Below are 24,733 nucleotides of genomic sequence, written 5' to 3'. Positions count from 1 at the left end.
AGTTCGTTCTGTCCTTCCACTATGTAGGTTCCATGGATTATACTCAGATCATCAGCTTTGATGACAAGCACCTCTACCTAATAAGCCATCTCATCAGCCCAAGAGTATTTTACAAACAACTAAACTTTTCATTATAGCTATTCCCAAGTAGATACTTATTTCAAAATAGACATTTAATATTGATACCATTTATTGTACCTCCTAGTGTATTTTTGTTGTTGTAATAATTTTATACAAACCAAAGATTTAGAGACCAAGTACTGTTTTTTTTATAATTTTGAGATTTTGTTTTTATTTTATACTTTTGGGTGTTTTGCTTGCATATTTGCATAAGCATCATGTGTATGCAGTGCTCACAGAGGCCAGAAAAAGGCATTGGATCTCTTGCTACCAGAATTAAAGATACTGTGAGGTACTTACTATGTGTCCTGGCATTTGAACCTAAGTCCTTTGTAAGAGCAGCCAGTACTCTTGACCACAGAATCATCTCTCCTCAAGTTTTTTGTTTGTTTGTTTGTTCTTTTGGGGGGTGTGTGTGTGTGTGTGTGTGTGTGTGTGAAGCAGCATTTCACTGTATATCTCTGGCTGTCCTGGAGCTTATAGACCAGGCTGGCCTTAAACTCACGGAGATGTGAATCTCTTCCCTCACAATTGCTGAAATGTACACAACTACACGTGACAGAGACCAAATTTAATATAAAAACAGTTTTGCTTTTTAATGAGCCTGATCAGGGAGAACTACTGAGATGTTTATGTTTACATTGTCTTTTATAATAATTAATTTGAAGCTCACCTCATTTTCATCATGTGGCAGTGTTCAGCTATATTTAAGGAATGGATTACAAATCAAACTTTATGTACTGTTTTGTGTAATATAAAGGTTACTGAGGAGGGTAACAGGGTTTGGGTTATCAGTCCTTCTTGGCCACAGCTTTCTTTTATAACTGCCAGCAAGCTGCGTAGCTCCTCCTCCTTTCTCTGGGTTCAGATGTGCTAGCTTACTCCTTTCTTAATGAACTTGAGCAAGTGTTTATCCTTGAATACCGTAAGCATCTCCTTGAACCACTTGTAAGGTGTGAAGCTGTATACTTCCTGGATCATGTCCCACATGAACTGGTGTACTTGGTGAGGTGCCAGCAGTGTTGACTGTGCCTCGATTTCCTAATGTTCTTCAGTATGTTGTGGCCCTTGTTGAAACTATAGGCAGTGGGGTTGCTCAGCGGGTAGGAGTGGCATGGGAGGGGGCTATAGCTCTTGCTCTCTGATGGATCCGAAGCTTATGTAGCAATTTTAACATTAGCAGCTATACTTCCTAGGTTTAGATACTAAGTATCAATAGGCAAATGTTAACTCTATATAAATGGTGTGTGACTTATTTTTTTAGGAGACTTGTTTTACTAAGAGTGGGAGGTCAGGTACAAAGTCAATTATATCCTTCCTAAAAGTACATTTCCATATAAGAAGGTAGATAATTTTGCAACCCTTGCTCCATCTTCCAATAATTAAAATTTTACATTTGTGTGTGTGTGTGTATGTGTGTGTGTGTGTGTGTGTGTGTGTGTGTAAACTGCTTGTGTACTGCATGTGTTCAGGTGCCCAAGAAGCCAGAGATGGCATCAAATCCCCTGGAACACATTGTATTGTGAGCCACTGTGTAGATTCTGGAAATTGAACCTAGAGCAGCAAGTGCTCTTAACTGCTGAGCCATTGCTCTAGCCCTCAAGTATTTGTTTTGGGATAACAATCCTTGAAGTTAATTTCAAGAAAGAAAAGTTCCAAATGTAAAGAACTGAAGTAACATTTGAAAATATTTGTGATACTGCTGACTGTGAGAAGCTGTTTTCTTTTTCCTTTTTTTTTTTCCTTTTCTTTCTTTATTTTTTTAGCTCAGGACATAGAAAATGCTGTCATATACTATTTTTGGGCCATCAAGTAGTTAGCACAATGTCTGATTTCTCACTGCTTATTCCTGGGATCATGTGCTATACGCACATGTAAGGTAGGAATTGCCAGGGAGCTATACCATTTCCTCAGCTTTTTAAAAAAATATATTTATGCTGTGCATATGCATATGCACATACATATCACTGAGCATATGTGTAGATCTTGCAAGGGTCTGTTCTTTCCTTCCACTCTGGGTTCTGAGGAGTCAATCTCAGGTCATTAGCTTTGTTCACCTAGTCATCTCATAGGGCCTTTGATCAGATTTCAACCAATGAAAGATAAGAATCGATTGTCATCAAGGCATTTCTAGAGCCTCAATCTTATTTTTATCCACATGGCCAATTTTCTATTGGTGCTTCTTAGGCTTATGTGCCTGCACTTGAGTATGGTCTACTTCTGGGGAAATCCAAACTAAAATATAAGAGTGCATTCTTTAAATAGATTTAATGTTTAAGCCATAATTTTTTCAAGTGTTATATACACATATTTTTTGTTTTATAATGGGAACTATTTAAATATAGCCATATCTAGTGCTGGAAAAGTAAGAAGGAATTTTCAGGTATAATATCCCATTCCTGTAACTCTCTTTCTATGAGTTAGATTTTTTTTAAAGTATAGAATAGAGTTTATTTAGGGGCATGGGAAGGGGAGTTGAGAAGGGAGTAGAGAAAGAAGGGGCCGAGGACAGAGGGGGAGGGAAGGGGAGAGGGGAGGAAGAAGCCCCCCAGAAACACATGGAGCTAGGGGAGAGGGGAAGAGAGGGAGAAAGGGGTCAGGGAGAGAAGAGAGTCAGAGAGAGAAGGGGCAGAGTAAGTTAGGTTTGTAAACTCCAAATTATTCTTATTTTATCTTGATAATTAGCCGTGGCTTGCTTTAAACTCAAAATCCTCGTTCCTCTAGATCCTTGGATTCCAGACATGTGCCACTTCCCTCAGGAGTTCTAAATTATTTTATCTTATGTTTACTTGATTATTTTTTTAAAAATCTGTGATTTATGTGTGTGGGTATTTTGGCTCTATTTATGTCTCTGTAGCATATGAGTGCAATGTCTGCAAAGGCTGGATGTAGGAGTTCAAGTCATTGGAATTGAAGTTGCAGAGAAAAACTGTAACAGTAGTTACAACTAGCTGCCTCATGGGTGCTGGGAATCAGACCTGAGTCCTCTAGAAGAGCAGTCAGTGATTTTAAATGTTATACCATCTTAATAGGTCTTGTTTTGGATCCACTCTAACAAAAAGGTTTTCATAGGGTAGTTTTGAGGCATATTTAAGGTAGTTTTAAATCTAATATTCAATACTTACTAAGTACTTAATAATTGGTACTAGGTATAAAGACTATGTAAGTAAAAATAGTCCCATAATTTTTAAAGACATTGTAGCCACAAATTTTAAGTGTTTTTTTTAACCTGAGGTACTGTATAGTTTTAAGCAGCATTTGAAATATTCGTAAGTTAAAGACACTGGATTAGGTCATTAGTCATAAGAAGCTATTTGTTTAGTTTTGTCTGTAATTCCTTCTTTATTTCTCAACTCTCTCAAACTCTCTTGATTAATTACCTTACCTATCATTATTATTTTTGGTACTGAATATTGTTGTATAGTGCCATCAGCTGCACTGCCGTTAGAGAGTGATGTGGGAACCTTTTAGTTCATTTTGATGATGGCCTTTCTAAACATAACTGAGTGCTTTGTTTTACTTGAATTTAAAATTCAAATGCTGAAAGTACTTCACATACCTTGTAGCTTAAGAGTTGTCACCTCATAGATGTGTCCTCTTTCTGTTCAAAAGCTCAGTGCATGGCACTTGGTACATAATGGCACCTTATACTCACTTCCTTGTGTCTCTCTCCTGTTTCAGTGTGTTGTTCATTGTGGTATTGACTATTCTATGCTACCACTGATCTAAAAATGAAGTAAACTAAAAGAAAAAGAAAATATAATTGGGGTAGAATGTGTTATCTTTAACAACTTGCTTTTGATTTACATACCCCTCCCCTGTTTATTTCTGTTTAATCCTTGCTATAATCAGTTTTTGGTAGGAAGGATTAGTGTTCTTCTAGGTAGCTTTGTTTTGTTTTCCATATTAATATTTTTGCTTATGAGATATAAAGAATCAATATATGGACATTTGAAACTCACTTGAGTTACTCAGAGAAGCAAACCAGCTAGTGAAAATTAGGTTTCTTTAAATCATGGTGTAGTAGGGAAAGGGGTAGCCTATCTGCCTTCATGTGGCAATAAATAAGAAAGCCTATCTTTTCCGATTATGGCTATCCTCATTTCTGCCCCCGGTTATACGTTATGTTACCTGAGTTACCAGTTCTTTATTGCAAAGAAAACAGCAACAAACAATAGCTGTCTCATTTGTATCTGCCAGACCACTCTTCTATAATTGAATTCCATATTTGCTGACAAAATGCATGTAGACTCAGCTATATCTGTGAAAGAGAACCGTATTTTCTTGACCCTGCCAATTAGAAAATGAAAATATGTTGTTATGCATTTCAAATAAAATAAAGCACTTAGATGCCTCTAATGACCTACTCAGAAGCATACAGGTACCCTTCAAATGTTTGTGGTTGTATCCTAGCTTTCTTTTTCCCATGAATGACATTTGAACTAGATTTTTCCCTTCGTGTCTACATTGTCCTTAGCTATCAGTGTTTTTATTTTGTACTTTTGGTTTTCTACCTTTATATACATATCCACCTATAGGCACCACTAACATTTTTTCACTTGTTTGTTTATTTGAGACCAGGATTTTCTATGTAGCTCTAGCTGCCTTCCAACTCACTTTGAACTCACAGTGCTGATATCAGACTCTCAGAGGTCTGCCTTCCAAGTGCTGAGATTAAAGGACTGAGGCACTCTGCTTGGCTTTCAGAGTATTGTTACATGACTAGACAACATTGTCAAGCAAGTCAGTTTAAGGTTCAGCCTGTATTGGGATAGATAGTACAGACCCAGGATGTGATTATTTCTTTTCTTTTGTCAGCAGTGTCCTAAATATTTTGGACTTTTTGTTGAGTGCTTTGGTAGTGGTGAAATATAATGCAACTAAAGTTCATTTCCTTAATTTTGACTTTTGATTACATTAGTGTTTGATTTTATTGATTCTGCAAAGCATCAGTTCTGAACCTGTGGGTCATGAACATTGGAAAATACATTTTTGCAATGGTCTTGGGACTGAGACACTGCTTAGTAGCAAAATTACAGTTATGGAATAGCAACAAAAATAATGTTATGGTTGGGGGTCAGTACAACATGAAGAACTGTATTAAAGAGTTGCAGCATTGGGAAGGTTGAGAAGGACCTGGATTGAAAATGTAAATACATTAGAACAAAATGATTGGGATAGTTACAATTTCATTAAGTTTAATAATTAATTACTAGGAGTTTTAAGGAAGCTTTGGTTAAGGAGAAAAGAATTGGCACTTAAAACTGATAACTTAGGCTTAGGGATGTAGATCAGCTGACAGAATGCTACATGAGATTCCCTTCCTCTCTCCCTCCTTCTTCTCTTTCTCTCCCCACTCCCTTCTTTCCTCTTTCCTCTTTCCTTCCTTCATTCCTCCTCTTCCTCCTCCTCATCTCTCTCTCTCTCTCTCTCTCTCTCTCTCTCTCTCTCTCTCTCTCTCTCTCTCTCTCTCTCTCTCTCTCTCTCTCATTCACACACACTCACACACACACACAGGAATAACACACCCCCATTTATACTTAAAATTCATGGATTTAAAAATTATTTAGAGATTAAAAATATATATGAACATTTGAAGTATTTATTAGTGATAATTTATATTTTAAGTATGCATGTATATAAAAGTCAAGTAAGTAATATGTATTTTTTTCAGAATATAAACTAAGGAATGTTCAACTTTCTAACATTGTTTTAAATTTTAGTTTCAGTCTGATGGAAGCAAGCAAGAAGATAAAGAGAAGACGGTAAGAGACTGAAAAATTTAAATAGTGGGTTGCTTGTCAGGATATAGCATGTTGAATATTTTACTGTGAACAAGATTTAGCTATCCTTAGAAATAGTTATTTCATACTTTATATTCTCAGTATAGCATTTTGCAGCTCATTGAAAATTTTCTTTGAAGATTAATATCCTCTTTGAAGATTCTATACTGTATAAGGAAAAAGATTAAGCCTCTCATTGTCTTGTTACCTTCTCTGCTTCTTTTTTTACTTCATTTTGCTATCTTGGATAGAGAAAAGACAGTGATAGGGTTGGGAGTGTGTGTGTGTGTGTGTGTGTGTGTGTGTGTGTGTGTGTGTGTGTGTGTGTTTGTTTTAAAAACGATAATTCTTTTTAATATTTATCTATATTTTGAGGGTATATTGAGATAAACCTTCTAATGAATTAATTATTTTTGCTTTCTTTTTAGGAAATTATCCTTAGCTGTTTACTTAGCATCACTGACCAGGTATTACTTCCATCTCTTTCTTTGATGGACTGCAATGCTTGCATGTCTGAGGAGCTGTGGGGAATGTTTAAGACATTTCCCTATCAGCATAGGTAAATACTAATTCAGATTGTTAATGTCTATTAATTTTAGTATACTAACTTCTAAGCATTTAATATTTTCTAAAATTTCATCTCATTTCCTTAAAGATATCGTCTGTATGGCCAGTGGAAGAATGAAACTTATAACGGTCACCCACTTTTAGTAAAAGTTAAAGCTCAAACAATAGACAGAGCCAAGTATATCATGAAGTAAGTTTTAATTTTTTATATTTACCCCAAATATGTATGTCTAGATATAATTTACTTTCTTTCAGCTATTTTGTTTAGAGTGTCAGTTTTGAGAAAGCTTATACATATTTCTTAAAGATATAGCTGGTTATATATTGCAGTTAGAATGAGCTAGTTTTTTTGTTAGCTCATTTCAATTACAAATTATTATTTTTATATATTTTAGATTTATGTATGTGTATGGGTGTAGGTGTGGGTGTGTGCATGCCATGGTATGCACATGGATGCCAGAATGGTGGGAATGCATTCTCTCCTTACTCCATGTGTGTCCTTGGAATCAGACTCTGTTCATAAGAATGCTATTCATTCTACTTTATTGTAAGTTATTTGAAACTTATGAAAATTGTATACTTTATGCAAGTATTAGTTTAGATACAAAAATTCTTCTATTTGTTTTTCAAACAAGGATTTTTGTCAGTTGTTCCACATTTATAAACTCATTTACAATTATTCTAATTAAAGTTATATTTTCTTTGGTTTCACTAAGTATAATAGTTTGCAATGGTACTGTGTTTGCCCAGTGACATTGTCTCTGGAAATTGGCTTCTGGGAAAACAGGCATGAACGTGGTCACAATTTGGCTTATAATAAGGTGTGATGATAGACAGAATGAAATATCTAATTTGTTAATGGGGGAAGAAATTATGGCTGGAGAGGCTATTCACTTTGATTAAGCTGAGAGTTTTAGCTTCAGAAGCTTATATAGTTTCTATCTTATCACAGTCAGATCAGGTTTTGTCTATATATCTATATATAGACCAGGTCTCTCCTCTCCTCTGTCTCTCTCTCTCTCTCTCTCTCTCTCTCTCTCTCTCTCTCTCTCTCTCTCTCTCTCTCTCTCTCTCTCACATACACACACACACACAGTTTGCTAAAATAATGCTTATTACTAATTTTCTTGTTTCTCTTTTTAACCACAATCTTAATTCTTTTATCTGGGATAGTATAGAACCTTTAATTATTCTCTCATTTCAAAATCCTTGGGTGATTTGATAATACTTGGCAGGTTGTATGTCAAGCTTTGTGGCATGGTGATGTGAGAGATACTCTTTGATCTTCTCTATCATATCTCCTACCTCATTTCTAATGATTATGCTTAAAGCTGTACTGAACATACTTGTTTTCCTAAATGTACCATGGTCTCTTTTGCCTTACTGCCTTTGTATGTAATTTTTTGTTTCCTTTATTTGTACAAGTTTTTTCTTAGCTTGCCTTTCTCTTTCCATCTGGTGATTCATCTTAGAAAATGTGCATGGGTATCAGCTCTCTGAAGCCTCCACAGCACATACTCACAGACAAAATTGATATGGGCCACCAGTACACCTTAGGAAAGTTATGCTAGCATTCTACTTGTGCACAGTTCTATGATAGTGTTCCTTTTTGTAAGTATATAAAATTTAGCAGATGAATGATTCTACATACAAATATTATCATATAGCATTTATTTTTCTGTACCGAGCTTAAGTTCAGGTATCATGGTGTTCTCTAGTTTTGTTTATGTTGTGAATGACAGAATTTCCTTTTCTAAAGTGAAAAGGGGCACTAGTGGAAGGAGAATTATTGGGTGAAAGAGGGATTTGAAGGAAAGGAGAAATGTTGATTAAAGGATACAAAAATTCACTTAGATATAAGAAATAAATCATAGTTACATGTTATACTTTGTGGTGACCACAGTCAACAATAATAATGTCCTTTGCAAAATTCCTTAAAAAATACCTTTTAAAGATTCACATCACAATAAAAGTTTTGATTTTGAAATGAAAAAGTAATCTTGATAGATTTATTCTACAATGCTATATAGATTTAAAACATCACATTGTGCCCTTACAAAATATACATAATTTTTATAGGTGTACATCCTGCTTGTCACACACTCAATTCTCTCCCAGAGGAGAAAAGTAAAGTAACCAGTATTTAGATTTGTATTTATTTTTCTAAGAGTGTGTGTGTGTGTGTGTGTGTGTGTGTGTGTGTGTGTGTGTGTGTAGTATATATATGTATACTATATATCTGTATATATAGTATACATTCATTCAACACAATGTGGATATATTATTTATACTGTTATTGATTGGATATAAGTGCTGTTCTCAAATTTGTTACCTTTATAAAAAGAAAATTCATCAGGAATAATAGCATACCTCTGTATTTTTTGTATTTGGGAATCTGAGGCAGGAGGATAATGACTTTGATCCCTGTTTTTAACACCTACTGAGATGAGACTGTGTCAGAAAAATCAACAAAGAGAAAAATCATGGAAATTAAAAAAAAAAACATGGTTTTAAATTTGTATTTTTAGTTAGGCTAGGCTTGAGAGCAAGAACTGCTCTTCATTTTTATATTCCTAATGCTTAGTGCTTTGTCATAGTAAGCATTAATATGAATGCATACATGAATACAAATTTTTTAGTATAGGACAATATCTGTAAAATTTTTAATATACTTGAATTTTTGTTACATTTTAGCTGAAAATAGCTGTTGTAGCAAACTTTATGAGTTCACTACAACTTTTTACATTGACGGTGGAATGTATTAGTATATTATTTGTATAATTTTATGATTTTTTTCAAATCATTCTTCAAATGCTCATTGATTGTGTTTTATATGCCCAACATTCTGGTAGCTTGAAGGTAGGACGCTATCAAGAATATTTGTTTAATTTTGCTTATTTTCTCTTTAGGGTAGTGACAACAAATGGAATAGAATAAAAAGTGTACAGTTTTATGTGAGTGAGGCGAGTAGGAGAATCATCTGGAGCAGGGTTCAAAATAGGGTAGGCTGGTGCTAAGTTAAAGGCCAAGGTGAATGTGGTTTCAGATTTAAAACCAATGGTCTTTTTTCTCCATTGGCAGGGGACAAGAGAAAGCTTGTCATGAGCTATAAGAAACATGAAGGGGAAGTAGCTGATGATTACATCATTTTAATTATTGAATTGCTTTTTATCACAAGAACCTTTGTAGTATAATTATATTATTATCTTAAGAATGGTTACATTCCTTGAATTACACATTGGACAATGTACTTTACTCCATTATGTATTCTTGGATGCACACTCATTTTAGAAAGCTTCTTTTATTTGTTCACTTGTTGCTGTTCATAGAGTTTCTGTGGTTATTATGTAACCATCTCAAAGCTTCACATTTTGGGTAATAATTATGTTAAGTTTTAGGATTTCACTGATATAGATTTTTAGAATCTTAGAAAACATGCTAATCACAGAAGAAATAAAAAAATGAAAGGATTATAATTTATTGATTTTAAAAATTGTATATCTTGAATAAGAAAATGAGAGAACTAATTTCTGAACTGATAAATGAAGTCTTGTAAATCTAAAATATGATTAAAAAGAAGAGTTTTCATGTATTTATAAGTAAAGTAAGTTTTACCCTTAGTAGATAACTAGCATTTAAACTCTGAAATTTCCTTAGATAGTCCACCTTTTGCTACAGAGTGGATTCAAATGTAGTTGTTCGTTCACATGGATCCTTTTGATGTATTTGAGTTTTCCCCATACTACAGCCAAGCATATCAGCATCTTGAGTAATTCGACTTAATATGAGCCTTGACATTTCTCTCCCTTTATAGGCGTCTAACCAAGGAAAATGTGAAGCCTTCAGGAAGACAAATTGGCAAGCTGAGCCACAGCAATCCAACAATTTTGTTTGATTATGTACGTTTTGAAGTTAATATTATGTTAGATTTTCCTTTTGATTGCCTTGTATAAGTACAAGTAGAAATGTAATGAAGTAAATTTTAAAATGTTAGGAAGAAGCAGATGAAATACCACTTTATGCTAAAAATAAAACGTTTTCTATACAGTATTTAACACATTGATCTCTTTTCTAGTAATGTACAACAGAACTACTGTTAGGTTTTAGAAAAATCTGAACAGTGTTTCACTTTGATTCAGTTATAGCACTGTAACCTTTAAAAATTATCACTATTAAAATTTTCATACAGTATATTTTGAGCATATTTTCTCCTCCTACAAGTCTCTACTGTCCTAGTTACCAACCCCCATGTTTTATCTTTCACTTGGATAAACAAACAAACAAGACAAAAAATATGTACCTGGTTGGGACACAGAGTCCATTTAGAAAGACTCTAAACATTTAAGACAGGACTAGCCATTACTATTACAAAATCCATGTTTAGACTTTGTGGATTTGTTTCCTACATGGAAAATGTAGCCTTAGAAAATTACTCTATATAGCAATGATAATGAAAAATGTTTTATATAAATGCAAAATAGTAGAGGCACTTTTTTTATATTCAAGACAAAGTTTCTCTCTGTAGCCCTGGCTGTTCTGGAACTCACTCTTTAGACCAGACAGGCCTCAAACTCAGAGAGATCCTCTTGTCTCTACTTCCCAAGTGCTGAGACTAAAGGCATATGCCTGGCTAGAACCACTTTGATTGTATTATTTCTAATTTTGGAAAAGTATGAACCTTACTTAGCATAAAAGGGTTTTTTTATTTAATTAATACAGCTTAGTCTCTCTTGATCTTCCAGATCTTGTCGCAAATCCAGAAATACGATAATTTAATAACACCTGTAGTAGATTCATTGAAATACCTCACTTCATTGAATTATGATGTCTTGGCCTGTATCCTTTCATGTAGAACAAAATATAGATTTCACATGCCCCTGTATTTAAATGCTGAATGATTAATTTTTCTCTGACTTCCTTTAGTAATAATCTAAAGTTGGTCCTATTGGCTGATGTGTTGTCAGACCAAAGTATTGCAAAGGAAACTGTGTATAGGTCCATGTGTATGTGTGCACATATGTTAGTGCTTTGTGTTGTATAAAGGGAGAGACACTCATTTTATCAAGCATGTTGATAGAGGTGGAATGTTACTTGTTAGGAGGTAGGAAAGAGGGTAACAAAGGAGGGTTAATGTACAATGAGTATGGTGGTTATTTTCACTCCTCTCTGAAGATGTGGGATGTTAAGGGTCCTTGTTACTGAAGTTGTGATAATTTTTTCTTAATGTGTGAAAGATTGTATCATTGAAGCTTTAGCTAATCCAGAAAAGGAGAGAATGAAACATGATGACACAACCATCTCAAGCTGGCTTCAGAGTAAGTACTTTTATGTATTGTAGTACTATTAGTAGGACGAGGGAGGTGGGGACTGTCATGGTTTATTTGCCTGCCTTTGCTTCTGGGCTTTTAAATACATATTTCTCAAGAGCTCTTGACAATATCTAGCCAGTAAGCTTGTTCTGCAAAGTGTTCGAGACCGTGGGTCTGTATGGTGATTTATTAAGTATTTACTAATTTTTTTTATTCAAGAGACTATTATTTTACTATGATAGAATTTGAGGAAGTTGTCTCTGGTCATACCACCCTAGACATGCTGAGTATCATCTGATCTGGGAAGCTTAATGAGATTGGGCTGGGTTAGGACATAGGAGAATTTGTGGAAGCATTTTGGAAGGTGACATTTCCTTTCTTTCTAACTTACTATTATTTAGAGATTACATTCTTTCCTTGTCTAGTATATATGAATCTGTATTTCCCAATGTACTCTGAGCTCCTTATGTCAGGACTTAAGTTTGGTCTAATTATGTAGGTACTTAGTAAATAACTTAAATATTATAGATTATTAGATGATCTTCCTTTTGTCTTCACTTTTCGTTCCAGGAAATAATAGGGACTACTGGTTAAAATTGGTCTTTTAAGGTCTGCAAGATGGCTCAATGTTTTTTCTTTTTTCTTTTCTTTTTTTACACATCCATCCCCATTCCCACATACACAGATACATGAATATATGCTATTGAGCTTAGTTAGTGTTTGCATATGTATACATTTAGGGCTGATCACTTGATGCTATATAATTTATCAAGGGACTCCTCCTTAGAGAAGACTGAGTATTTGTCTTTTGGAAGTCACTAAATGTCTATAGCACTTCATGATAGAGATTGGAAAATCTGCTGTGTTTCAGATCTTACTTAATCATATTTGTGGGATATCACGATAATGCTCTATCTCTCACATAGGAGATAACTTCTCACAGTGGATGACCTGATATTCTTGCTCTGAAAATCTTTGAGCCCTCAGAGTCTAGGGTGTATTTTATTGATGTACCAGCTGAGTCTGGGCATATCATGGTCAGTTCTCCTCATTTTGACTAGTTATGTGTCTTCTCTGAATACTACAATAAAAAGCATTGGCTGGCCTTCTAGACGACTGTGGTTCTAGTTCCAGAGCTGTCGTGGTCACTCACAACCCCTTTAAACCCCAGTTCTGCAGAATCTGACACCTTTTTCTGATCTTTGTGGGCACTAGACATATACATGGTACATAATATACATTCAGGCAAGACACTCATATATATTACAAAAGAGCATTCTACTTCTAGCAAAATTACCTGTAGTATGTTATTAGATATAAATAATGATTTCTGACTCAAAAATTTTTAGAGGTGGACAATTTAGTTGTTTGAGTTTACTTGCTATTCTGCATGGTTGAGTCCTAACTGGTCAGGGTACTTAGCTTGAATCACTGCTTCAGTTTTAGTATGACCAGGAGTAACTCACGTGACCCATATATTTTCACTTTACCTCATCAGTAGGTTTGTACTAACCTAACACGATTATTGTAAGAATTAATCAATATATTGTGCTTACTTATGTCTGCTTAATAAATATTAGCTATCACTATGGTAAAACTCCAGTTATACAGTCAAAGCATACAGGGCTGGAGAGATGGCTCAGTGGTTAAGAGCACTGGCTGCTTTTCAAGAAGACCAGGTTTCCAGCATCCACATGACAGCTCACAGTCATGTACACCATCTGTTCAGGGGATCTAACACCCTCTTCTAGCTTCCTTAGGCACCTGGTATGAACATGTTACACATACGCACATGTAGGCAAACATGGATACACATGAAATATAAATGTTTTAAAAATTATTCATACCTTATTTTGCTTTAGAAATTGAATTTGTTGAAATTATACTTACTGTATTTTTTGCCTCATGAACTATTTTTTGTTTTTATTTCATGTAGGTTTGGCTAGTTTCTGTGGTGCAGTATTCCGTAAATACCCGATTGATCTTGCTGGTCTTCTTCAGTATGTAGCCAATCAGTTAAAGGCAGGCAAAAGGTAAATTATATAGAGATGAACTTCAATAATTCAAGCACTTCTGGTGGTTTTGAAATGTTGAGATTACTGTTACTTTTGAAAGACCCGTAAATTCAACTGGAGTAGTAACTTATTTATAGAATATGTAATTTTAAGGTAGAGTCTCATTATGTAGTCTAGGTTATCCTCAGAACTGAAATCTTCACTTAATCTTTCAAGCGTTAGAACTGCATGCATGCGCACGTGTGTGTGTGTGTGTGTGTGTGTGTGTGTGTGTGTGTGTGTGTGTGTGTGTGTGTGGAGAGGGGGAGGGAGAGAGAGGAGGGAGAAGGAAAGGGAGAAAAGAGATCATTTTTAGTTTTTTAGCATATAGCTCTGGTTATCCTGGAATTCAAGCTGGCCTTGTACTCAAAGATACCCACCTGCCTGCCTCTGTCTCCTGAATGCTTGGATTAAAGGCATGTGCCACTATGTTCAGCTATTGAATATTTAAGAGAAACTAGAAGTCAGTACAGAGAGATAGTGTTTTTAGTACTATAAAATTTGGTCACATATATACCTCATTAAAAGGACAATTAACTTATTTTACTGTTAAGCTTTTTCTGTAAGGGAGTATATAGGAAAGATACTTTTTGAATATTAATTTGATATGCAAGGTTTATGTGTTTTTTTGTACTGATGTTTATTCTGGGCCAGTGGCAGTACTTAGGCTTTGAATAAATAATTTTTAAAACATTAGTACCAATAGATTAATGATAATCAAATAACTATAGTTTTTAGAAGATTTCTGATAGAAATTCAATAAAAATAAAAGCCCTTTGGTGTTTTGAATAGGTACTTTGCAATTTTGGCTTTCGGAAAAAAAATTTAAAGGTAATATAGCCTCTGGGTTTTGTCAGGAGACTATTTGTAGCTTCGTCATCTCTGTCACTCCTATAATTTACTTGTTCATTTTTATAAGCCGTGAGAACACTCATTTTAATCTATAGTTTGCCTATTGTCAATACATATTTGTGGCCATTTAATTAAACCATTTTAAAGATAGCTGAATGCCACATTTATAAGTGTTACAGCTTGGATGGATTGGCAGTTGTGTATATGTTTGCACAAAACTGCCTGGTTTAGGAAAGCATGGCACATTGAAAATAAGCCCCTGATATGAATATTAGGAAAGTACACTTTTGTTCAGTAACTTATATATTGATAGTTGTACTGTCACCTTTAGAAATAGTGTGTAGTTAGAGAACGTTAGAAGTCACAAAGTGCTATTTTAAGTGACAGTTCTAAATGTTGCAGATTTAGAGTCCATCACTAGCCAGGTATGGTGGCAGGTGGACATAAATCCAGAACACTTATGTTAAGAGGGCCATGCGTTTGAGGCTAGTATGGGGTATGAAGGGAGGCTTTGTCTCAAAAAATGTATACCTCTTAACACATAGCTAGAATGTGCTGCTTATTTTTTTACAAAACTTTTTACTTTAGGCTCAAGTACCACAACTTGACACTTTCCCCTTTTGTTTTTCCTTCTTTCCCCTTCTCTTTTTAAATTATAAATGAATTTTTCAAGACTTTATTCATTTTTATTGCTTGGAGTTTTAAGGAAATGGCTTTCTGCTGTAAAAAACAAAAACAAAAAAAAAAAAACCAACCCCCCCCCCCCCCCCCGCCAAAAAAAAAAAAAAAAAAAACAAAAACCATTGAGCATCCTGATTGGAGGATGAGGAACATGTTATTGGGCAGATGTTGAAAATGAAATATAGACAGTAGATTAAATGTTAGTTACTGTTGGTGACAGCTGCACTTGTGTGAGCAAGTGGCTCTATTCTAATGTGCATTCTTAGACATTTGAGGGAGTAAAACACATGGCTTAAATAATTTACTCCCCCATTCATTCTGTGAAGTATTTTGTGTATTTTCTTGTTATTGTGACAAATTCCTAAAAGAAGCAGCATGAAACTGAGGATTTTTTCTATTCAGTTCAGAGATTTCAGGCTAGAATTAGCAACTGTTGCTTTTGGTATGCTATGAGGTGGAACATCAAGGTTTAAGCCTATGTTGAGCAACAGATTTATAAGCAAGAAAGGAAGAGGCTCTGTCTCTCTGTCTGTCAGTTGGTCTCTCTCTCTCTCTCTCTCTCTCTCTCTCTCTCTCTCTCTCTCTCTCTCTCTCTGTGTGTGTGTGTGTGTGTGTGTGTGTGTGTGTGTGCATGTGCAAGCATATTTGTGATACAGGTACAGAGAAGGAGGGTACTGAGGGAGTGATAGAGAAAGTGAAAGAGACACAGAGACAGATAGACAGACAGTGAGGATGAGAGGGCAGAGTGGCCAGGGACAAGAAACTGCCTCTAAGAATACATGCTGTAACCTCACCTAAAATTTCACCTAGACCTCACCTAAAGTTTCAAAAACCTTCCAAAATAGTGCCCTCAGATTGCGATCAAGTCCTTAACACATGGACTCTTGGAAGACATTTCATACTTATTGGCAATCAAAACAGAAGAGAAGTAGATGTGTGGGGGGGCACTGTGGAGGATGTGAGGGGAAACTAACTGCAAATGAGGAGAAATACATGAAGCTTGGGTAAAGGGAGAATGAAGATGTTTCAAATTATTTTTAATTTTGTATCTTATCTCCAAGCCTCAAATTAATTGAGGTAAAAATAAAGAGAAACATGAAATACTTTCATTGTAGTACTAGAATTGATGTAACATCTAATTTGAAAATAAAATTAAAAAACGAGCCTTGCTGTTGTCTCTCATTCCTTTTTGTCTAAGTAAAGATTCTCAGGAAACTACTTACCATGTATTATTGTTTTCATACTTGAAGTTTTAACTTCAAATAGTTTTCTTTTAATTACTGTAGTTTAATTTTTGTATTTATTTTAAATTTTGTATTAGTTTTGACCTACTAATATTGAAAGAAGTGGTACAAAAAATGGCAGGAATCGAAATTACAGAGGAGATGACAATGGAGCAGTTAGAGGCTATGACTGGTGGGGAACAGCTAAAGGCTGAGGTAAGAAAGAACTGCTGTTTTTTGTTTATTGAAACTTTAATTTAAAGTGTACTATGGTTCTACTGTATCTGTGACTTTGTTTTTCAAGGTGTCAGTTACCCATGCTTAACAACAATTCAAAATTAAAGAGAAAAATATCATAAGTTAATAAATTATAATTTTTACTTTGAGATCTATTTTGTATAGAATCATAAAAAATTTTGCCTTTCTTTTTGCTCACTTTTGGCACATAAATTATCCTTTTGGTCATTGAATCCACAATAGCCATCATTGTTTGTCCTATTGGCTGTGTGGATAGTAGTCCTGGTTATCAATCGTCTGCATTGCAAAATGCTTGTATTCAAGTAACTTTGCTCAAATTTCCCAATTCTTCATCACTATGCCTAAGCGTTTCATGTCATGTTATCATAAGAATGATCAATGCAGTGCAGTAACATATTTGGAGAGTGACCATGTTTATGTAACTTGTATCATTCTGATTGTTTTATTATTGCTAATTTCTTTTTTAGCGTTTTATTGGTTATTTTGTTTACATTTCAAATGTTATCCCCCTTCCAGGTTTCTCCTCCACAACCCTCCTATCCTTTTCCTCCCTACTGCTTCTATGAGGGTGCCCCCCTCCCCGCCCACTCCTGCCTCACTGCCCTAGCATTTCCCTATGCTGGGGTATTAAAGGTCCATAGGACCAAGGGCTTCTCCTCCCATTGATGCCAGATAAGGCCATCCTCTGCTACATAAGCACCTGGAGCCATGGGTCCTCCATGTGCACTCCTTGGTTGGTGATCTAGTCCCTGAGAGCTCTTGGGGGGATCTGGTTGGTTGCTAATTTTTTACTGTGCTTAACTAAGCTTTGTCATAGGTATATATGCATAGAAAAGAAACAAAATTTGTGTAGAGTTTCGTACCATCTATAGTTTTAATTTATTCATTGTGAGTTGTAGAACATACCTGTCATAGATAATAAGTGGACAGTACTGTGTATGATCACAGTATAGAATCCAAACAGTATCTAACTACCTAAAGCTTAAGGTCAAAGCCACACGTTTTCCTCTCAAAAAACCACTGCTACCTTCTTTTGTAAAAGCTGTGGAACACTAGTAATTGGAACTTTAAAATACATGAAAATATAAAAGGCAAAAACATCTGTACTGAAAAGATTTTCCTTGATATTTCCACTAGAACAAATCCCTATCACATTCTACCTAATCTTTTCACTGAATTAAAAATAATCTTAGTAAGATGCTACCAAGTGAAAACTGGAAACAATAAATTTAAGCACAGTTGAGCTACCATTAGCCAGATTATAATAAACAATAGTATCATTAAGGCAGATTTGTTAAGGAGAATGTATATAGGCTGTAGAAGTGCTTTATTTTATCCTGGTGTTGCTTTATATTAAGCCAGACATGTCTTTTTATTATTACTTTTTTAAAGACACAATCCTTTGTAGACACTTCAAGCTGACCTCAGACATGTGTAGTTGAGGATTGTCTTGAACCTCCAATCATGTTGACTCTATTTCCTGTGTGCTTGGATTATAACTTCTAGCTCAGAAATATTTTAAAGATTATGTCTTAACATATGTGCCTTTTCCCAGTGAGACAGTGTGGAATACATTGCATATAGCAGTAGTTTGTGTCTTCTGTTATGCAGGGTGGATATTTTGGCCAGATCAGAAACACTAAAAAATCTTCTCAGAGATTAAAGGATGCACTACTGGACCATGATCTTGCTCTGCCTCTCTGTTTGCTTATGGCACAACAGAGGAATGGGGTAATTTTTCAGGAGGGTGGAGAGAAACACTTGAAACTTGTGGGGAAGCTCTATGACCAGGTAAGTGAAAGAAACTTGAGTGTTAAAGACTTTTTTTTAAAATTCCAGTAAAATAGAGATTGTGATGTCATTTGAAACATATCATTTGTACACATTGTGTGAATATGCAAACTATGCTATTTATGAGATGGGTGTAGGAGATGTTATATATAAGGTTTTCAGTTAATTAGACATTGCATCATGAAAGGCCATTATCAGATTGTTTGCCCTTTTTTTGATCTCTGGAGATTTGTAATTTTTGCTGCACCACCATAGACACTGTCTCTTATTTCTTGGTAATAAGATTGCTACAACTTAAACCCATTTTGTTGGCTGATAGTGTTTTTATGCTTAGTAATTTTTATCCTTTAAACAATGTCAAAGTTGCTGACTTATTGTGTCACACACACATATAGTTTTATAGGATTATAGGTAAGTGTTTTGAGAATCTCTTGGACTGTCCTTAGCTAGCCATTCAAAAGGTGGTTTTTCAACGTACTTTTACGTTTCTGTTTGATAGTCTGTGGCTTTTAGGAGAGTGTTGTCAACTAAGATGGGAAAATTTCTTTCACACTATATATTTAAGCACTGACTTACATGTAATATGGGTATCTTTATGTAGATAATTGAAAGTATGATTCCTTAGGACTTTTTTGACATCTTCACTTTTACTTTACCCTCCTCCCCTCTTCTATACTTCCTTTCCTCCCCACTCCTGTATTAAAGATGCCCTTGTTTTCTCCATTGTCCACTTCAAGTCAGCTGTCTCCTGTTATTTCCTTCTCTGTTGTTCCCCCACCATAGTGGTCCCTTTGTACTTTCCTGGTTTCTATAGTTATTCCAGTTTTTTATACTCATAGCTGAAGATGTAGTAGTAGGTTATAGATATGTATCACTGTACCTAGAGCGCACATGTTCTCTCTGTTCTTTTGGAGGTCACATAGGAAAATATATTTGACTGATTATAAATATGTGAATATGTAATCTTTGTTTTAATTTAAAATTTTATTTGATATCTAGTATTGTACATGTTTATAGGGTACATTGTTATAATTCAGTGCATTATATAATGTGTAAATGATAAAATTGGTAATTCCTATTTTCACCAGTTTAAAAATTTACCATTCCTTTTGAGAAATACTGATTTCCTTTCTTCTGGATCTTTATATGTCACAAACTGCAATAAGCTATAGCCAGTTTATGTTGGCTGTGTATCACTAGAGCTTACTTCCCTATGGAAATGTGTTATATATAGTCCTCTAGCTCCCACATCTCTACCGCTTTCCAGAGACCCCTGAGCCTCTATTAGCTACTCTTCTTACTTTTGGGATGTGAATATTTTTTTAGACTTTCTACCCCTTGTTTATTTCACTAAATATAGTGTTCTTCATTTCTGTCTCTGCCTATTCTGTTGAAATTTAAATTCTTAATTGTCAATTAAAATTTTGTTAAAATAACATATCTTAATCATTTGAAAAATCTTTATGTTGGTTTTGGAAAAATGTTAACATCTGTTTTTTGTTTTTGTCTTATTTTTAATTTAGTGTCATGATACCCTAGTACAGTTTGGTGGGTTTTTAGCATCAAATCTAAGTACAGAAGATTATATAAAACGAGTGCCTTCCATTGATGTGCTCTGTAATGAATTTCATACACCTCACGATGCAGCATTTTTTCTGTCTAGGCCAATGTATGCACACCATATTTCGGTAAGTACAAATATCCTCATTGGCGTTCAAGAATAATTCTGAATGATTTATAAAAACATATTTGAATTTTAAGTACCCCCGATTTGATATATACAGATTACTCAGATTTTCTTTTACTATTCTTGTCTCAGCAGTGAACAATGAAATGCTGTTTTAAAGAATAGGTCTTCCTATTACTTTCCCCACAGAGCTATAGTCAATTCATAGAGACCCATTCTCCACTTTGTTAATTTGGATTCTGGTCTTTCTGATCTTTGTCTTTTTGTTTCTTTTTTTAACTCTATACTGTATGTGGTATTCATTCTAGTCATTGGTCCTCTTCTCTTAAACATAGTTTCTCTCTTTATTTCCTATAAAATTTCTGTTATGCAGAGTGTAGCAGAAGTATATAGAAAGATACCAGGAAGAAATTTGACGTTCATTTGATCATGTAACTGAGAATACTCTGTTAGTGTTTATATATGAACAACTGCTACATCCTTACTTGACTTAATGACCACATCACTGTCGTTATGCAGCAAATCCTGTATGTTCTAGAGCATCAATGGGAACAACAATGGTTTTAGAACTCCTTTAAAAATCTCATTCCAGAGAATTCACTGCTATATGTAGTTAATGTCTTACATTCTCACTCTAACCATATCAAAAAGTCTCATCCATAGAAACATAGAACCTGATTTCCTGACGAATCTAGGTGAAAGAAATGCTTTATCTCAGGAATTTCATGTCATATTCTACCACTTTGAGAATTGGACACCCTAATCAGTAATGAGTCCTAACAAATGAATACCTGGTTGTCTGAGATATTCCTGGTCAAAAATGGAGCAGGTCATTCATACCAGTGATATATCTTTTATGAGGCGTGAAAGTGTTTTTTTTTTAAAGAGATATAAAATCTAATAGAAGAAATGGTATTTTCTTCTCAGGGTTTAGGAAGAAAGAAATATGCCATTGCATTTATATGCTCCAGGCAATAATAAACTGTCCCCTAATTCACCTCATATAGGCCATGTGCCTCTTAGAAAAGGGAATTTCTCAGCAGCCTAGGATGCAATTGGATGGGCATCCACACTGCTCTAACTTTGCTGCTTAGGTGAGGTCCTCAGGGACCCTTTGATGAATGAGGGAGAATATGTAAGAAAGTGATGAGAAAGCTGGAAGTATGGTTTATGAGAATGCTGTTCTGAAGATGGTTCTCAGCACACCTATGTGGGGAGAGTCACAATAACATTATTTCACCACTTTCAGGGGTTAGGTATCCTCTGGCTTCCACAGATACCCATATACACATCTCACACAAACATACACACACAGGTGAGAGAGAGAGAGAAAGAGAGAGAGAGAGAGAGAGAGAGAGAGAGAGAGAGAGAGAGAGACAGAGACAGAGACAGAGACAGACAGAGACAGAGAGAGACAGAGACAGAGACAGAGAGAGACAGAGAAAGACTTGAAAATAAAATCATTTTTAAATGTCAAGAGAGGAAATGGGGGTAATTGCAGATTTTGCAGATTCCCCTCAAGAATTGGCTGCCACAGGCACTCAACCAAACACAGTTCAGATTCTTGGCCTGACAAAAAATATTTATGGACATAAATCAGTGGTACTATATTTTCTGTTTGATTGAAGATATAAACTCAAGGGCTGGAGAGATGGCTCAGTGATTAGGAACACTGACTGCTCTTTCAGAGACCTCGAGTTCAATTTCCAGCAACCAAAGAGTGGTTCACAACCACCTGTAATGGGATCTGATGCCCTCTTCTGGTGTGTCTGAAGACAGCTACAGTGTATTTATCTAAATTAAATAGATGAATCTTTTAAAAAATTGAAAAAAAGATATAAACTTAAGTATTAGTTTAATTTTAGATAAGGAAAATTAGCATTGTAGATGAAGTATAACCATCTTTTTGATTAAGCTTAGTTTTCTGACTTGTTACTAGTAGGTGGCCTATTTCTAGATTCACAGATTCAAGACTAGTGACTTGGGAAGATTGGTGTTATTGGTGCTATTATTCTGTTTTCTCATAACTATGACTTAATTTTCATTTTTTAATTATTGAGACTCATCTTGAAACAGATCTGGAAGGAAGGTTTTCCTTGCCCTGATTGTTATAGACTTTTCCTGTTCAGATTGTCGTATGCAGGTAGTTTCATCTCATGCCTGGTAGAACCTTAGCAGTTGTCATTCCACTCACCTAGATTCATATTAGTTACCTTCAGCAAAATCTATCTTTAACATTTAAAATCCTTTCAACCCTAGTTGTTCTTAGTCTCTCATATAATTGGTATGCTTTCCTATAGCTAATGTTTTTGTATAGCTTTATCAATTCTATAGTTTTAGGAGTTATCGGCATACTCTCTAGCATGGGTATCAATAAATAAATAAGTAGTCCTACTTCTAGAATAATTGCAAGTTTCCTGGATTTTGCTTGACATACTATTAAATGTAATAGATTGTACACTTTCATTTTAGTCGGCCAGTCAGTCCCACACAGCTGAGTCTATTACCAATCAGTGTAGAACTCAGAACGATTGACTGATTATCATCTAGTTATATACTTAGCATAAAGTGAATTATTTCATTGCTTTTTCTAATACAAAGAAGTAGCTAGTTGCAGGACTTTTCTAAGTGTCACCTTAAGGATCATGCCTGTTGGCAAGAGGTCTTTAATCATAAAATGGCTGAAAGACAGGAGACAGTGTATTAATTTTCTTTGATGCATTTGGCATATATTCTGGGAAATAATTATGTCACTATCTCTGCACTAATAGATTCATTTTACCTTATGTAACTGAAAGTATAGTCTTACTCCAATTCTCTTCCTAATTAGGATAAGACAGTCAAGACAAAGAAATGATAGCATCAGTTCTTACATGGTTTCAATTTAATTTGCTGCAGGTATTTAACGGAAAAATTTTATTTGGCTTGGCAGTAGACTAAAGTAGCTGATTGCTCTGTCTGGAATGTTGTCATTTTCAGCATTGAAGTCTTACATTCTGGGAAACCTCTAAGTCTGTGGCAAAACTGGACATTTAATTTCTGAGGTAGTAGTCTCAGTGACTTTTTATAACCTTTCTTAGTGGCAATCCAGCTTATTGACACATGCCCTGTTGGAGATAGTAAGTGAAATTTTACTGAAAGAAACTAGTTAAGAACATGAAACTGAGGATTGGAACAAACTTCAGAGGTAATTTATCTTGGAATAAGTGATTTTGGTAAGAAACTATAATTACCATGATTTTTACAAGTATATATGATATGTTTTAACTTTTTCTCTCCAGTCAAAATACGATGAACTTAAAAAATCAGAAAAGGGAAGTAAACAGCAGCATAAAGTTCATAAATACATTACATCATGTGAGATGGTGATGGCGCCTGTTCATGAAGCAGTGGTCTCCTTACATGTTTCCAAAGTCTGGGATGATATCAGCCCTCAGTTCTATGCTACATTTTGGTCATTGACAATGTATGACCTTGCAGTTCCACATACTAGCTATGAAAGAGAAGTCAATAAACTTAAAGTCCAGATGAAAGCGATTGATGACAATCAGGAAATGGTAGGTCTTGATGTAGCAATGCAAATATAATTGTGACATTTATGCAATATTATCTATACTTTGTAATTATTTTAGTTCAAGATTGTTCAAGATTCTTGAGTCTTCAATCTTTTTCCTCTATTATATTTTAAATAGATTTAATGATAACATCTCAATGATTGGGGCAGGATCTTAGGAAATGGATGAAAATCATAATTAAGGAATAAAAGACATGCATGTTTTTTCTACTGAACACTGTCATAGCAACCTAATGTTATTTGACTCCTATATCAAGAGCAGTAGGAATTCTCAAAGGATTATTATCATCCATAATATGTATATGTATATATATGTATGTGTATATGTATGTATAATCTAGCAAACACAGGGAGTAGCATGGGGTTTAAAGAGACCTTCTTTACTTGATGATGTATTTAAAAAGTCAGGTTGGTAAAAAAGTAGGCAGGTACTGAAAGTTGGGTAGAATAGTAAATATGATACAATTAAGAGCTAATTTAGATACCTTAGCTGTGAAATAACAGATATAAAAATGTAACTTTAAAAAGTAATGTAAAGAGTGATTTTGAGTCTGAGTTTAGAGACCAGCTAGCTATGTGTCTCTTAGAGTACTTTGGTACTCTGGCTTGTAATCAAGTGGGCTATAGGAATGAAAGCTAAAGACGACTTAATTTCGCCTCTGGATACTGCTACAGTTAGGAAGGTAACTTGTTCAGAAGGTGTATGAAGACTCATACTGATTTGGATGTGCTTAATGTAAAGAAAATTAATATATTCAGGCATACCCACTGTACAGTCATGCTGCAATAATCATAAAGTATAATCACTTTTCTCTTTAAAATTTTATACATGAA

The 24,733-nt window shown here is 34.8% G+C and overlaps 1 protein-coding gene across 2 annotated transcripts in view; it reads left to right on the top strand.

The window, feature by feature from the left end:
* The window catches only part of THOC2 (THO complex subunit 2), a 112,119-nt gene that overhangs the window by 59,673 nt on the left and 27,713 nt on the right, over positions 1–24,733 (top strand). For both annotated transcript variants that reach the window (XM_080909516.1, XM_080909515.1), the window contains exons 13-23: positions 5,844–5,885; positions 6,332–6,462; positions 6,559–6,660; positions 10,285–10,369; positions 11,213–11,306; positions 11,705–11,785; positions 13,716–13,812; positions 16,688–16,805; positions 18,459–18,638; positions 20,162–20,326; positions 23,607–23,882. In XM_080909516.1, coding sequence (XP_080765642.1) covers positions 5,844–5,885; positions 6,332–6,462; positions 6,559–6,660; positions 10,285–10,369; positions 11,213–11,306; positions 11,705–11,785; positions 13,716–13,812; positions 16,688–16,805; positions 18,459–18,638; positions 20,162–20,326; positions 23,607–23,882 — 1,371 coding nt within the window. The remainder of the gene's footprint in view (positions 1–5,843; positions 5,886–6,331; positions 6,463–6,558; positions 6,661–10,284; positions 10,370–11,212; positions 11,307–11,704; positions 11,786–13,715; positions 13,813–16,687; positions 16,806–18,458; positions 18,639–20,161; positions 20,327–23,606; positions 23,883–24,733) is intronic.

The sequence above is a fragment of the Micromys minutus genome, assembly GCF_963924665.1.
Source record: "Micromys minutus genome assembly, chromosome: X".
NCBI lineage: Eukaryota > Metazoa > Chordata > Mammalia > Rodentia > Muridae > Micromys > Micromys minutus.
Note: the sequence above shows the minus strand (reverse complement) of the source record. Positions and strands in the feature narration are given on the sequence as shown.